General features: G+C 32.0%; 1 protein-coding gene across 10 annotated transcripts in view; it reads right to left on the bottom strand.

The window, feature by feature from the left end:
* Positions 1 to 14,260, bottom strand: part of GPHN (gephyrin) — a 231,627-nt gene that overhangs the window by 69,657 nt on the left and 147,710 nt on the right. For all 10 annotated transcript variants that reach the window (XM_032227446.1, XM_032227414.1, XM_032227482.1 and 7 more), the window contains one exon: positions 10,688 to 10,822. In XM_032227446.1, the coding sequence (XP_032083337.1) occupies positions 10,688 to 10,822 (135 nt within the window). The remainder of the gene's footprint in view (positions 1 to 10,687; positions 10,823 to 14,260) is intronic.

Below are 14,260 nucleotides of genomic sequence, written 5' to 3'. Positions count from 1 at the left end.
GCCACACTTGGAATACTGCATCCAGTTTTGGTCACCACAATATAAAAACGATGTTGAGACTTCAGAAGGAGTGCAGAGAAGAGCAACAAAGATGGTTAGGGGACTGGAGGCTAAAACATATGAGGAACAGTTGCAGGAAATGGGTATGTCTAGTTTAATGAAAAGAAGGAGTAGGGGAGACATGATAGCAGTGTTCCAATATCTCAGGGGTTACCACAAAGAAGAGGGAGTCAAACTAGTCTCCAAAGCACCTGAGGGCAGAACAAGAAGCAATGGGTAGAAACTAATCAAGGAGAGAAGCAACTTAGAACTGAGGAGAAATTTCCTGACAGTTAGAACAATTAATCAGTGGATCAGCTTGCTTCCAGAAATTGTGAAAACCCCAACACTGGAAGTCTTTAAGAAGATGTTGGATAGCCATTTGTATGAAATGATGTAGGGTTCCTGCCTAGGCTGGGGGTTAGACTAGAAGACCTCCAAGGTCCCTTCCAACTCTGCTATTGTATTGTATTGTAGAATTTCGGTTGATTGGATCCAGGAGAAGGATATTTTCTACTGTGGCTCCTGCCCTTTGGAACATCCTGCTCCTTTGAACAAGAGTGTTCATTATGAAAGCTTCACAACATACAAAACCAAGATTTTAAAACTGCAAGAAATAATTTTAATTAGTGAGATGAATGCAATATAGCTGTTCTATTCATCTTGGAAGATAACAACAAATTATTCAAGTCAGCTTCCGTAAGGACAGCAACAAATATTAATACAGAATTTGATACACTAAGTCCAAAATTTAGTATTTCTCAAATAAACTATTCTGTATATAGTAAGTTTGTTTTCATTATTATCTCACTAAATATTATAATATCATTATAATTTCAGAACAATAAAAACACTGATAGTTTTTGTTATTATAGAAATGGCTAGTACATATAGTATTAAGTATGTAAAAGTAAAAGGTTGAGGTCATAATGTTGCTATCTTATTCTACTGCACTAAAAAGAGCTGGAAGTCAGTGTTTTTCTCCCCCCCCCTTTTTTTTTAACCCTATACTTCTTTTCTTTCCTTTTCTTCCCTTTTCCTTTCATTTTCTCTGGTATTTTATATCTTGATAAACTTAATATAATTATTAAAAGGTAAAAAAAAATCTTAACAGCTTTGCTTTTCATAAATAACTAATAACATCTGGAGAAATTTTATTTAATTATGATTGAAGCAAATACAAATTAAGATAAATTATAAGGGAATATATATTATTATAATTCATACATATTTGTATTTCTGAATTAGTACAGAATTTTTAAAAACCTATAGTTAAAGGAAATTATGTAAGAAATTAGATAAAGCAATATGTATGGAATATATGCCATGTAATTTCAGAAATCAATTAGAGATTATTGTCTCTTATTCCAGGTTAACATATTTTAATGTGACTTAAAAAGACTATTCAGAGAAATAATTATTAAAATACCAATACTCTTTTATACTTAAAAACACCTAATCATAAAATGAAACACTGTAATTATGTGTACAAGACAATACTGTTTTGTAATCAATGTTATAAAAAATGATATTCTCTGCATACATAGAGAGATACGAAGAGTATTTTAAAATGATTTAAAAATAAATGTTTACATTTATCCCATGCTTAATTGTATTTAGATTCAATGAATACAATAAAAAGATTAAATTCAAAAATGCAACATTCAATATACTGAATTAATAATTGAACATTTGAAAATGATTTCACAATTCCAAAATGGAAAGATTTTATAACCTCTCCAAAGTCTTTTATGACAGAAATATTTTATGATTGTTATTGGTGAGAGTTTATCAAAAAGTAATGCTAGGATGGATTTTTAATTTTCCTTTTTTGTCAAAAATAAGCACATAATTATTTTAGCAATACCAAGTGAGTAAGCATCATATCTATGTTTTGCCATCATAAGGAATAATTGTTTTGCTACCCCAGTGTATGTATATTGGATCAGTATTTGCAATAAATATATAAATATTTATTGAAATATATATTCTGTTAAGACTCAATAAATTTCTAAATGCAAATCTGAGCTGGGACTCTTAATTTTGCCATATTGAACAATTTAACTGCCATAGAAGCAGTTGAATATAGTTGCCAAGTCAATCAATAGTTTCTGTTTTGCTGATGAACATTTTCAGAACTCTCCCATTCCCCATCTCTAAAAAATACATGAAAGTAGAACATTTCTTTTCAAGATACACAATAATATTCACACATTTCACACCCCGAGCTTTAATTTGTACTTTTCTTAAAACATACTAAATAGCCTATGAGCAGCATGAAGGCTCAAAAGGAAAGTCATAAGCTGGAAACAGTTAAAAAGGGAAACAACGTAACTGTAAAATGGGTGCAGGTGGCACAGAATTGAATAATTATTCTTCTACAGCTGGAATTAACCTGAAGGCAAGTAAGTTAGCATTGTATTTTTAGGATGTTTTAGGAGGTTTAGAGGCATTTTAAGAACATGGAAAAACAACAAAAATGATTAGAAAAGTATTCTTCTTCCACCAATAGCACAGAGTCAATGAAACTCTTCTGTGGTGTTTGGAAGATAAGAGGCCAAAGTAGAATATCTAATAATTTACAAAAATATGGATAGGTGTCAGATTCTGAAATCCAGAAAAAGGCCAAATTAGCACCACATATTATCTGGACCTTCTAGAAATATATAAAAGAACTTGGATACCACAACACTATCGTTCTATGCTAAATATAGGTTTGGAAGCAGCTTATATGAATAAATATGTAAGTTTTGCATTTCAAGTGTCCTTTTTCAACTATGTTTCTATTTGAGGTACAAGTAGTCCTTGGGCAACAGAGGTAATTGGGACTTTGATTGCCTTTGGTAAACAATCTAATCAAAAAGTGCAATGTCATATGACTACAATGATTATCGATGACAATTCTGAGCAATTTAAATACCATCCAAGATTATTTTGGTATGATATACAGCGCGACAGGAACAACCTCATTTGGTTTATGCCAGGGGTGTCAAACTCAATTTCATTAAGGGCTGTATCAGGGTTGTGTTTGACCTCCGGGGGATGGAGTGGGTGTGGCCAGGGTGGGTGTGGCCAGATCATTATCACTCCTGTCGGGGGTGCCTGTGGGTCCGAGTGCTTTGCCAGAGAAAATGGACTCCCGAGCACCGTTTTCAGCTGTGACGCCCTTCTGCAACCCTCTGCCAGCGAAAACGGAGTCTGCGGCCCTTCCCAGCTCCATTTTCGCTGGCAGAGCTACCATGGGCTTGTCCTTTGCTGTTTCCAGGGCAGCCCTGAGGGCCATATGTAAGCGTCCTGTAGGCTGAATCTGGCCCCTGGGCCTTGAGTTTGACTTATGGTTTATGCCATAAACCAGAGGTGGTTTAACTTCAATTTTCAGATATTTGTATTTTATGAATTTCTCATATTTTATCTTCTATTCTACTGTCCCCTAATATTGCCACATCAATTATCCACAACTTCTTCTTTTCAACCACAGCCAAATCTGGTATGTTATGAGCCAAGACTATCAGTTTATATTCTCACAATATTTTTACCTGCTCTTTTTCAACTACTTTTTCAACTATGTATTCCCAGCAATTTTTCATTACTGGAACATGTTATTTTTTACAGGTGTTCTAGTGAATCCTTTTGGTGACTGTCAGGTCACTGTTTATAATCAACTTGTGCAATCTTCCTGCATGAGGTAAGTATTTTACTTATTGTTTCTTTTATTTCTTTCCACAGTTTGATTTTGAATTATCTGATGATTTTTTAATTCTGACCTTGATTCCATTAGTTCAAATAGTGTGCTCTTGAGCAGCCAAAATCAAACTTTTTTTTAATGTTCTAGTTGTAAGCCATTGCTAGATTTTATCTTTATTTACCTACCCTAAATCTTTTGTAGAAATTGATTGCACAGTCATTTTCCTTGCCAACATTCTGTTAATGATTTTATATTATTTAAATATTCATGTTTTGATACATCAATGCTTGTATTTTGATTGATTATTTTACATAATCAGCCAATACGTGCTTTTTTTCTTCAACAGTTTGTTTCTACAGAGCAGGAATGTAAAACATACAAGTAGTCCTCAACTTATCATCACAATTGAGCCAAGCATGTCTGTTGCTAAATGAAACATTTGTTAAGTACATTTTGCCCTATTTTATGACCTTTCTTGCTTAAGAGACCTTAACAGTTGTTAAGTGAATCAGTGCAGTTGTTAAATTAGTAACACTGTTGTTAAGTGAATCTGGCTTTCCCATTGATTTTGTTTGTCAGATGGTTGCAAAAGGAGATCACATGACCCTGGTACACTGCAGTTGTCATAAGTGTTTGAGTTTTGATCATGTGACCATGAGGATGCTGCAATGGTCTTAAATGTGAAAAATAATCGTATGTCAATTTTTCAGTGCCGTTGTAACTCTAAATGATCACTAAATGAAATGTTGTAAGTCAAGGAATACCTGTAGTGAATAGTCATTAATAGTCATTTTCTTATTTTTTCAGTCCTGATTGTTCAGTTCAGCCTTTGTCCAGTCGATAATTCCAGCAGTGTTTACTGAATCACAGGTATGGCCTGTGTATTAATGGCTTTGATGGTGTTTCCACCATTCAATTTTGTCTTTAGTACTTTTCTTATTTTTCTTACTTTTTTACTTGGATATATTTCTTTAGTAATCACATTTTTAACCTACCCATGCTAGATGTTATCCAACTATTAAACGCCCAGATAAAAGGTTTCATCTTGATAGCTCCTGATAATTTGACTATTTGGCATTTCAATTCCATTCCATTTCAGTTCCATTACTGTTCAATTTCATGACTGCTACTGTAGCACATTTCTCTAAGTCAAATTCCAGTGCTCTATCTATGCTAAAAATTCCTAAGATATTTGACAATGGATTTTGACTTCTGATTTTCCAAAAATCATTAGAGCATCCATCTAAAGCAAGTATGAGATTTTATTGATATACTTTGCCGTAGTACAGACAAGATCATTATTAGTATGTTGGGTCACAGAATCAGATGTTTAGATTGGATTTTGCATTTTAATCCACATATCGAGTTCTTCTCAAAGATCTGGAATAGGCAAATGTTATTGTTTGATGGTGTTAGAAGTATCATCATAGGATGTAATCTGTTTCAAGTAAACCAACTTTGCAATTGGCCAATTATGATTTTGTCAATGCTGAAAGTATTAAAGTGGTGCTCCAGATGTTTGGGAATTGCACGTATATTATTGGTATTAACTTTGCCTCTTTTTTTTGCCACAGATGTTCTACTTCTATTTGCAGATTTTTGTATTTTGTAATTTTCTGTAGTTCTTCTCTCTTTTACTCTTCAGATTCTGCAACATCCACTATGCAGACTTTTTTGTCTTTCTTATTAAAGATTAATTCTTGATGTTATGTGGAGGATACTTATTTGGTTAAATTCTAAAGTCCCAGAGCATTTAGATTCTTCATTTCACATTATTATTATTTATTATTTTCTATGGCTACATCTTTCATCCGTTTGTATATTTCAAAAGTTTTTTTCAACTAACTATTGGCACTTTTAATTAATTTTATGAATATTTGCCATACTTGACTTTACAACTGTATATTAGATTTTATTAAAAATAAACTTTTAATAAATCACTAGCAAGGTAAAAATAATTTCCCAAACAATGTAGATAGGATATGGAATTAGTAAAAGCAAAAAAGCATATATGTAAAGTATCAATTCTGACAAGTTTACTACATGAATCAACTGATCAAATATAAAGAGAAGAAAAAACAACGGGTTTTCAATTTGCTGAGCTCACATATCAGAATGCTCAATTTTTCATTTTATACCTAGTTAGAATAGCAACACTATGAAAAATTCAAACCTTTGGAAACTAAATACCCCTTTGGCTAGATTAATAAAATGTTTAACACTGAAGATAAAAGCTTAGTCATAATGACTTTTATTGCTGTAAACTATTTTTCCAGATGCACTAAATCTAAAATTTGTATAACAAAACCAAGAACATTCTTTTCCAATACAACTATTTTTGTACTCATTCAGCTTCTGTCACCTCCCCCCCTTTTTTGATGTTGTTTTTTTTGGAAGGAGACAAAGGAATGTCAATGAATGTGTAGGTTTTGTAGGATATTATGGCTTATGAGTCAGAATGGTTGGCAAATGTAGATGAAGGGATAAATTAATGGTACACATGGTATGTCAGATTTTATTAATTGCAGTTAATAATGTGATGTTTTTGTGTGATCTATTTTTGAACTGTGGCTTCAGACAGGTATGTACACAACACTTATTGGGAGAACACTTGGTTTCAGATAAAGCTGATAACCTGATATTAGAAGTGTTGGAAGCTGGACTCTGCATGAAATTTGTCTCTATTTATAATTTATTTTTTGTCTACTTTACTTTTGGGGAATTGTGTAAAATTTAGTGTCATAAAGGGAACAATGACGTCCTACAAATTCATTTGAAGGAATTGGAAATTTATCCTAATCTTATTTTTAACTTTCAGTGACAGGAGGGTTTTTTAATATATCTACTTGGAGTTTTAAATCATTTAATATTTTTATGAGTTACTAATGAATGGGAAAAAAGAAATATAATAAGTTAGAAAGAATTTCAAAAAATATTCAATACTTTAGCTCAATAATAATTAGCAAAAATAAATATTAGTATTGTTAGTAGCTAGTTAAGCAAATTAAATGTATTTTATTTAGCCCAATCTAAATTGTTTCGATGACTTGACATGTGGCATTCCCTGATAATAGTAAGGACACAACACTGCTCATATTGGGCAAATTTGAGCTAGTATGTCAGAAATGCAACCAAATTTTAGTCTAACAATGCACAAAACATTTCACAAAAAGCTAGGACCTTGTGATTAATTAGGAAGATACATGCAGTGAACTGAGACTTGTGAAAGCCCCAGTTCACCACAGCTGTAAATGGCATTCATGAGCTGATTTTGAAATGACTATGGTGTGTGAAAGATTATGATTTGGGATATAAGAGTATGTGATAAAGAACACGAATTAATGAAATGAAATGAAATAAAATGAAGGCAGGGTGTAAATCCAAGATAATGCTGAAGAAGGTAACATATATGAATGAAAGTTTGAACTTTCAAATAAAGTTAATATGTAGGCAGAAGTGAAAATACAAATTTAATTGGAAAATAAAAGGTCAAAAAGCATGAAGTCAAACAGAAATTCTTATGTTAGTGATAGTTCCATATTATGTTCCAGAAAGAATAAGAATTGAATTTTTGGGGGAAAAACTGTATGGAAAAAAGAATTATTCTAATAGATTACAAAGGTGATAGTGAGAATGAGATGACAGAGTACAGAAGAAGTGATTGAGCCCTTCAGAGCCAGAAGAATGAATGAGAATGATGACTGGCATGAATTTGCTTAGAAAAAAGGACAGCTCTAAATACACGGCTTAAGCATAAAATGAATATAGAAGTGTGACTGGTTTGACTATGATGAAAGGCAGAGAGGTGAAAGATAACAGGCTGACAAGAGGTTCTGAATGTGGGGCAGACCCTTTTTGGGATAATGACAAGTGTGGATGTGAGGAAAAAAATGAACAAGGAAGGAAAGAAAAAGAGGTGAAAAAAACTAGAGTGAGAATAGAACTGGAGAAAAAAAAAGTCCTAAATGAAAAGTATTGCAAAATATATTAATGTAAGCTTCCAACAGAATGAAAACAAAGTGGCCATAAGAAAGATGATATGGAAACTGATTTGGAAAAGAACAAAAAGAAATATGGTATAAAGTGCCACACAAGTGTGTGAGGTTATGCTAATTGGAAGTATGAAGGCTTGTAGGAAGATCAACTGAAAAAGGCTATTATGAGAAAAATGTCATTTAAATGAATTATTGCTGTAAAAAAGGTGAAAGGAGAATTACTGTATAATGCATATGGGGGGGTGCCATTAATGTTGCTCTATGCAAAGAGATAGGAAACAAAACTGTCTGTTTAGCAAAATTTTGCGTGAAAGTGTATGAGTAAGAATCATTATTAAAATTTGGAAGTGCATCACAACTTTATGCCAGGGATACCCAAATCAAATTTTTACTCTTCAGTAGGTCATTGAGAAATATGTGACCGTCAGAAAGGTTATAGTACATTTATCATTTTAAAGAAGGCATATGATAAAGTGAATTGAAAACATTTTCACATTCTGAAACAGAGATATAATATGTTTATTGGATTAACTCAGTATAAGGTGCATGAGTAGTGAATGAGATTGGGACATTGAAAGAATTTTTCAAAAATTTAACCTATCAATCTAGGGCAAGAGCATTTAAAACCCACAAAGATCAAACTATCAGGAAAATCAGGAACAGGGAAACTCTGTCAAGTGGGTTTTTAAATGAGGAGGGAGAAAGCCACATTTTGCTTCCTCTCTTTGCTCTTTATTCACATTGGAACACTTTCTCCAGGGCTTGCACAAAGCCACCTAAAAAAAGAATCCCCAATACATAATCTGGGTTGGAGGACAAGCAATTTTACAGCAAACTAAACTATTTAAAAGTTTGTAATTGACATTCAATCTAATTTAAAATATATTTGACTATGTCATGGGAAATCATATTCCAATAAAGTATGTATAAAAGTGTGGTTGCAAAGAATTCAATCATTACATTTTAGCTCATTTATATAATTTATATAATTTAATAATTTGTATTCCTTGAAGAAAAAATAGTATAGATTTTTTCATATTAGGTTGCAGAGCATAGATATCCATTTTATTTGAGTGTACATGCCCTGTACAATATCCAATTTCAAAATAACTACTATTTCAAATTCAAAAATAAATGTGCAACATCTACTTTTATAAAAAAGAGAAATTAAGGCACAGACCTCAAAAAGTCTACAATTTTTATTTATTTCGTTCATCCAAACTTAGTACATTTCCAGACATAGATAAATCCTCATTTTAATGGATTTTTTGTTTAGAGGACTTCAGATACAAAATTTCCCTCTAGAAAATCACTTGGAAAAAATGTCAAAAGCCATTGTACTTGAAGTTGTCCAGACAAATAATATTGATTAGGTTATTTGCATCTATTTATGTCATCTATATAATATGGTAACAATGCGAATTGAAGAACTGAACCAGATGAAGTTGATGAAAATTTATGGATTCAACAAATATTTGATTCTGAATAACCATTAAACTGAGGGTTTATTATACCATTATCTTGTAATTGGTCTTAATTAATTTTGAAAAGAAAAATGGATAATCTCAAAACTAACAAGAAAAACAATACAAAGCTCTAAAGGATCAATTAAAAGTTTTAACACATTTCTATATCAAGCCTACTTTTGCTATTCAGGAATATATGTATTATCCAACATATGAAATGCATCATAACATTGAAAAAATATAAATTAATAGCTTGACATACCTTAATACGGCTTGCAGAAATAAATAAATAATAATCACCAGAGATTTGTAATTTCAAAGAACCATGAACCAGGAAACATTTCATTAGATTTATTCTGTTTTCTGTTAAATATGCTAGTATTAAAATGCCAGAAATAAAGCCTTTTCATATAAAAGAGCAAACAGAAGAGAATTCATGTTCCAAGAGAAGCTATATATTTCACTAGATTTGCCATTTGTCCAAATTTGCTGTGGATATACTGTATTATGCCAAGTGCATTAGATCACCTGCAAAAGTCCTGAACAATCCATGTGAAATAATATCTAAAGCACAAACGTGTCATTTCATAGGCTGGCATTAAAACTTCCCATATAATTTAGAGTTTCCAAAGAGGAGGCAGCAAGTATCCAAGTTGGGGCAAAACTGTTGTCTTGAAAATGCTTGAAATACAGGTAGTCTTCGACTAATGGCCATTCATTTAATGATGTTTTGGCGTTATAACAATGCTGAAAAATGTGACTTATGATCTGTTCTCAAAGTTACAACCATCGTATCACTCCTGGGTTCATGTGATCACTATTTGGGCACTTGGCAACAGGCACACATTTATGACAGTTGTAGTGTCCTTATGGTCACATGATCATTGTTTGGGATCTTCCAGCCAGCTTTTGACAAGAAAATCAATGGGAAAAGCTTAATGACTCTGTAACTCACTTAACAACTGTGGTAAAATGGTTGTAAAACTGAGTCAGGTCATGAGATAACTTGCTTAATGACCATATTGCTTAGTGACCAAAATTCCAGTCCTAATTGTGGTGTTGGTTGATGACTACCTGTACATTAATAGGACAGTGAGGCAGAAAATGCCAGATCTTGGGTATAAATGTGTTTACAAAAATAAATTATTTCCTTAGTTCTCTTTTTCAAGAGCAATTTTATGGATTAATAGAGCCCTGCAAGAAATTCACAGCCTCATGGTTCATACTGCAATAAGAAAAGAAAGCACTTTAAAATATATCTTTAAAAATAGGTATGAAAATTGGCAAGCTTAAAGGAAATAAACACCAGTAATGTAAATATATAAACTTTTACACACACACACACACACACACACACACGTGTATATACAATATAGCACTATCTTCACCTTTTTGATGATTCTCAACAATATAAAATCTTCCATGCGAACTACCTTTTAGCAGCAGAAAACATTTATCAAGACAGTTCCCACTTCTGAATGCAGGCAAGCTGCTGTACTTACTTTTGGTGTGGGACAGGAAGCAGTAGAGAGACGAGAAGTAGCTTGGGCACGAGGGGATTCTGAAGGGGTAGTGCTAAGTGAGGCTGTGTCTCGTGGGAGCACCTGAACACCACGAGATATGATGGAATCTGGAATCTAAGCATGAAAATAAATTGAAATTAAATCTATTTGAAATTATGTACATAATTCAGAAAATAAAATGCTTCCATACCTCAATATAGCTTAAAACCTTTTTAGAGCTGAAATTAGTTCTCCCCTCCCTCTCTTTTTTCTTCAGAAAAGAAGTCAGAAACTTTCTTTTCAGTTAGCATTTTAGAATTAATCCGTTTAACTAGTTATAATGTGGAATACATTACCTAATAGGTGGGAAAATATACACTGAAGTAATAAATAATTAAAATCTGTTGTTCTCTGTTCTTTCTCAAAACACATCTTTCTTTAATTAACTTAGCAATCTACCAGGAGGCCTAAAAATCAGGCAGAAAACCTCATGATTGATTGGATAACTTGATTGGCAATTTTAGCCAAGATTGATTTTAATTGATAGAAAAGGAAAATCGGCTTTGTCTAAGAAGCAATAACTTCCAACTCCGCTTTATGTAAAAGCAGCAGCAACTTTTTAATTGTTTGGAATGGTAGCATTAAAAAAGAAAGAGGGAAAGAGAGAGAGCTCTTAGACCGTTTCATAAATTTCTAAACAGCTTAGCCTTAGAGGATTTTTATAGCAGAATATCCCACACATTTAAAAATGATAAATTAATCTGAAAACAGGATTGAAAATGTTTTTCTTAAAAAAACATGAAGTAAGATATTTTTAACTAAATTTGCTGATATTTCCATTGATAATCACTATTACCTAAAAGTGTTTCTTTCTGGTTGCCAATTTCAGAGCTTTGGAGGGTAGAGATACATAGATACCCTTAGGCCTCAGGATGAAAATATCTAGCATTTTCTGAGCCTGGTTGCCAGGATACTGTACCCCTTGGTGACACCATGCAACTTATTAATAGTATCTGATCCCTTCTGAACCAATAGCACTTAAAGTATTTACTTTATCATTTACTGGGAATCTTAGTCATCTATGACTTTAAAAATCGTTTTATATTTGCATAAATTTATTAATGGTTACAACCAGCTGCCTAGAAAACAATAACAAACATGGAACATAAAATATTTAAAATAAACAAATTAGGAAAATACATAGGACTGCAAACAATATAATTAAGCAGAAGATGTAATATTATTACCAAGTCAATTAAGAGATAAAGTGACAGTTCTGCTCTGTAATTAGTTCTATTTAGTTTATTAATGGTAATATGAGATACAGTCAAGAAATTTGCATATTTGACTCTTATCCTAATTTAATTAACATAGTTGAATCTATCTCCCTACATAAAAATATATATTATGAAAATATACAGAACACATTGTCACCTATAGTGGAAATTTTTACTCAAATTCCAGATTACTGAATTCTGCTTTGGTAATTAAAGTATGTTTTTAAGGGGTTCTTATTTTTTGTTTTACAAACGCTTTTAAACATTTCCCTCATAAGATGTTTTTTGTATCTATAAGCATCTTACTTACTTATTATATTTTATGGAAATATTTTTAATTTGGTCTGTGTGTATATCTAAGTCAGTCTGTCTGTCTGTCTGTCTGTCTGTCTATCTATCTATCTCAGTCTCTTTCCATCCATCCAAATATTTTTTTAAAAAAATCTAGGTTTCTATTTTAAAATTGAAATTAAAATTTAAAATTGTATTAAATTATTTAGCTGGTTATACCATGAATGATATGTGGAGTCCTTGGTGCTCTCTGAGTTTAGCTGTTATACTTTCTCTATTTCTTTCATGAGTTATTTGGATCTAGGTGCTTGTTTGGCAAAATAATTCTACTTAATGAATTTATTATCTTCCTTTTCTCATCTTCATCTTACTCCTTTTCTTCCCTTTAAATTTAGGATAACGCACCACAATATTTTCAACTCACATGGCTTATTCCATAAATACAAAAAAAAATGCAATGCAAGAAAGAAACAACAAACATAACTAACACAAGCAATATGCAACGTTAAAGAGAAATGTTGACAGACACTATATAGAAAGTTAAAGGGGAAAAATTGAAAAATATCTAATCATATGTCTAATGTAGCCAATAATATTAAAATGTTCAGGCATCCCCCCCCCCCAATTCCAGTTAGGCTATACTATATCCAGTAACCAAAACCTGCCTTATAAATTACAACTGAGAAATTACTTAGCCTTATTTTGGAAATATTAATCATTTCATGTTTTTCTGTGTTTTTATTTAAAAAGAAACCTTAACATCAATTGATCTTGTTCTTTTTCTCCTCTCAGGGCTCAGTGTCATCAATTTAATTTCTTATGTTACAGGTAAATTATAATACATGCTTCTCCCCAGTGATCCAAAGTGCTTCAAAAACGTGAAGATATAAATGTTCAAGAGCCTCCTTTGTTATTGAATTATTCTAATATTAAGTACTCCTAGAGTACAAAAAAAACCCAACCCAGGGGAAAAAGTTCGTATAAATTTATTTGAAGTCTTAAGATTACAAAAAAATTGGAACAGTATTTTGTTCACACATATTTTTAAATGCTGAGCTGAGTGGACTGAGGTCAGTAACTTTTAAATCTAACAATATGCAGTGTCTTTTGAAACCTAAAGTTAAAGAAACTTTGAAAGATCTGTACAGACTTTTTCCTATTTGCTATAAATAGATTCTGAAGTCTAAATCTGTCTCTTTAAAAGCAGGAAGATCTCCATTTGTACTTTTTCATGTTAGAGATTGTCAGCCTTCCCAAGTGGACCAAGCAGGAAACCTAAGCAGATGAGCTAATTTTACTTTATTGCAGGTTAACAGAAACTTGCAAATCTGATATTACAAATCTCCCATAGTCTCTTTTATAAGGTGAGTAGTTAGGGAAGTTCTTTTCTGAGTTGCTTCCTCAGCCTATTACACAGCTGCACACTATGCTTCCTCTTTTCTGACCATTCTCTAGGCAGCATCCTTTCCTCATCTCCCAAGATCATATGCACATGCCATTACAGAGACTTTGAATGTAAATAAAAATTGCTTCTTTAATGCTTTAAGAAATCACATTAAAAATCAGTAATTTCCTTAAAGCATGCACATCTTTTTTTAGGCTATCTCAGAAGCTTGCAAAAAGATACAATTGCTTTAAGTAAAGCTGCATTCTTAAAGCACCTTTTGAATAATTTCTGAAGCATACCCAATTCTAATATTTAATTCTGAAAGTGCTGCACCATTTTGATGGGATTTAGATTTAAATTCTAAATCACATTCAGAGAAAATATAACTTCATCAAGAATGTACAATAAAGCATAATTTTGTTTTATATTTATTTCAGAAATCACTTTTTAAAAAGTTTCACAAATAACTGCTTCTTGATGTAAGAAAATAGTCTAATTTTATTTAAGTGCAATTCTATTCTTTTCTTTATATTAGTATTTCAAGAATGATTAATAGAAATGTATTGATTACATAAAAGATATTCTGATGAAATAGACATTTTGTGCTACAACTACCAG

This window comes from Thamnophis elegans, chromosome 1 (assembly GCF_009769535.1).
Source record: "Thamnophis elegans isolate rThaEle1 chromosome 1, rThaEle1.pri, whole genome shotgun sequence".
Taxonomy (NCBI): Eukaryota; Metazoa; Chordata; class Lepidosauria; order Squamata; family Colubridae; genus Thamnophis; species Thamnophis elegans.
This window is presented reverse-complemented; position numbering and strand designations above follow the sequence as displayed.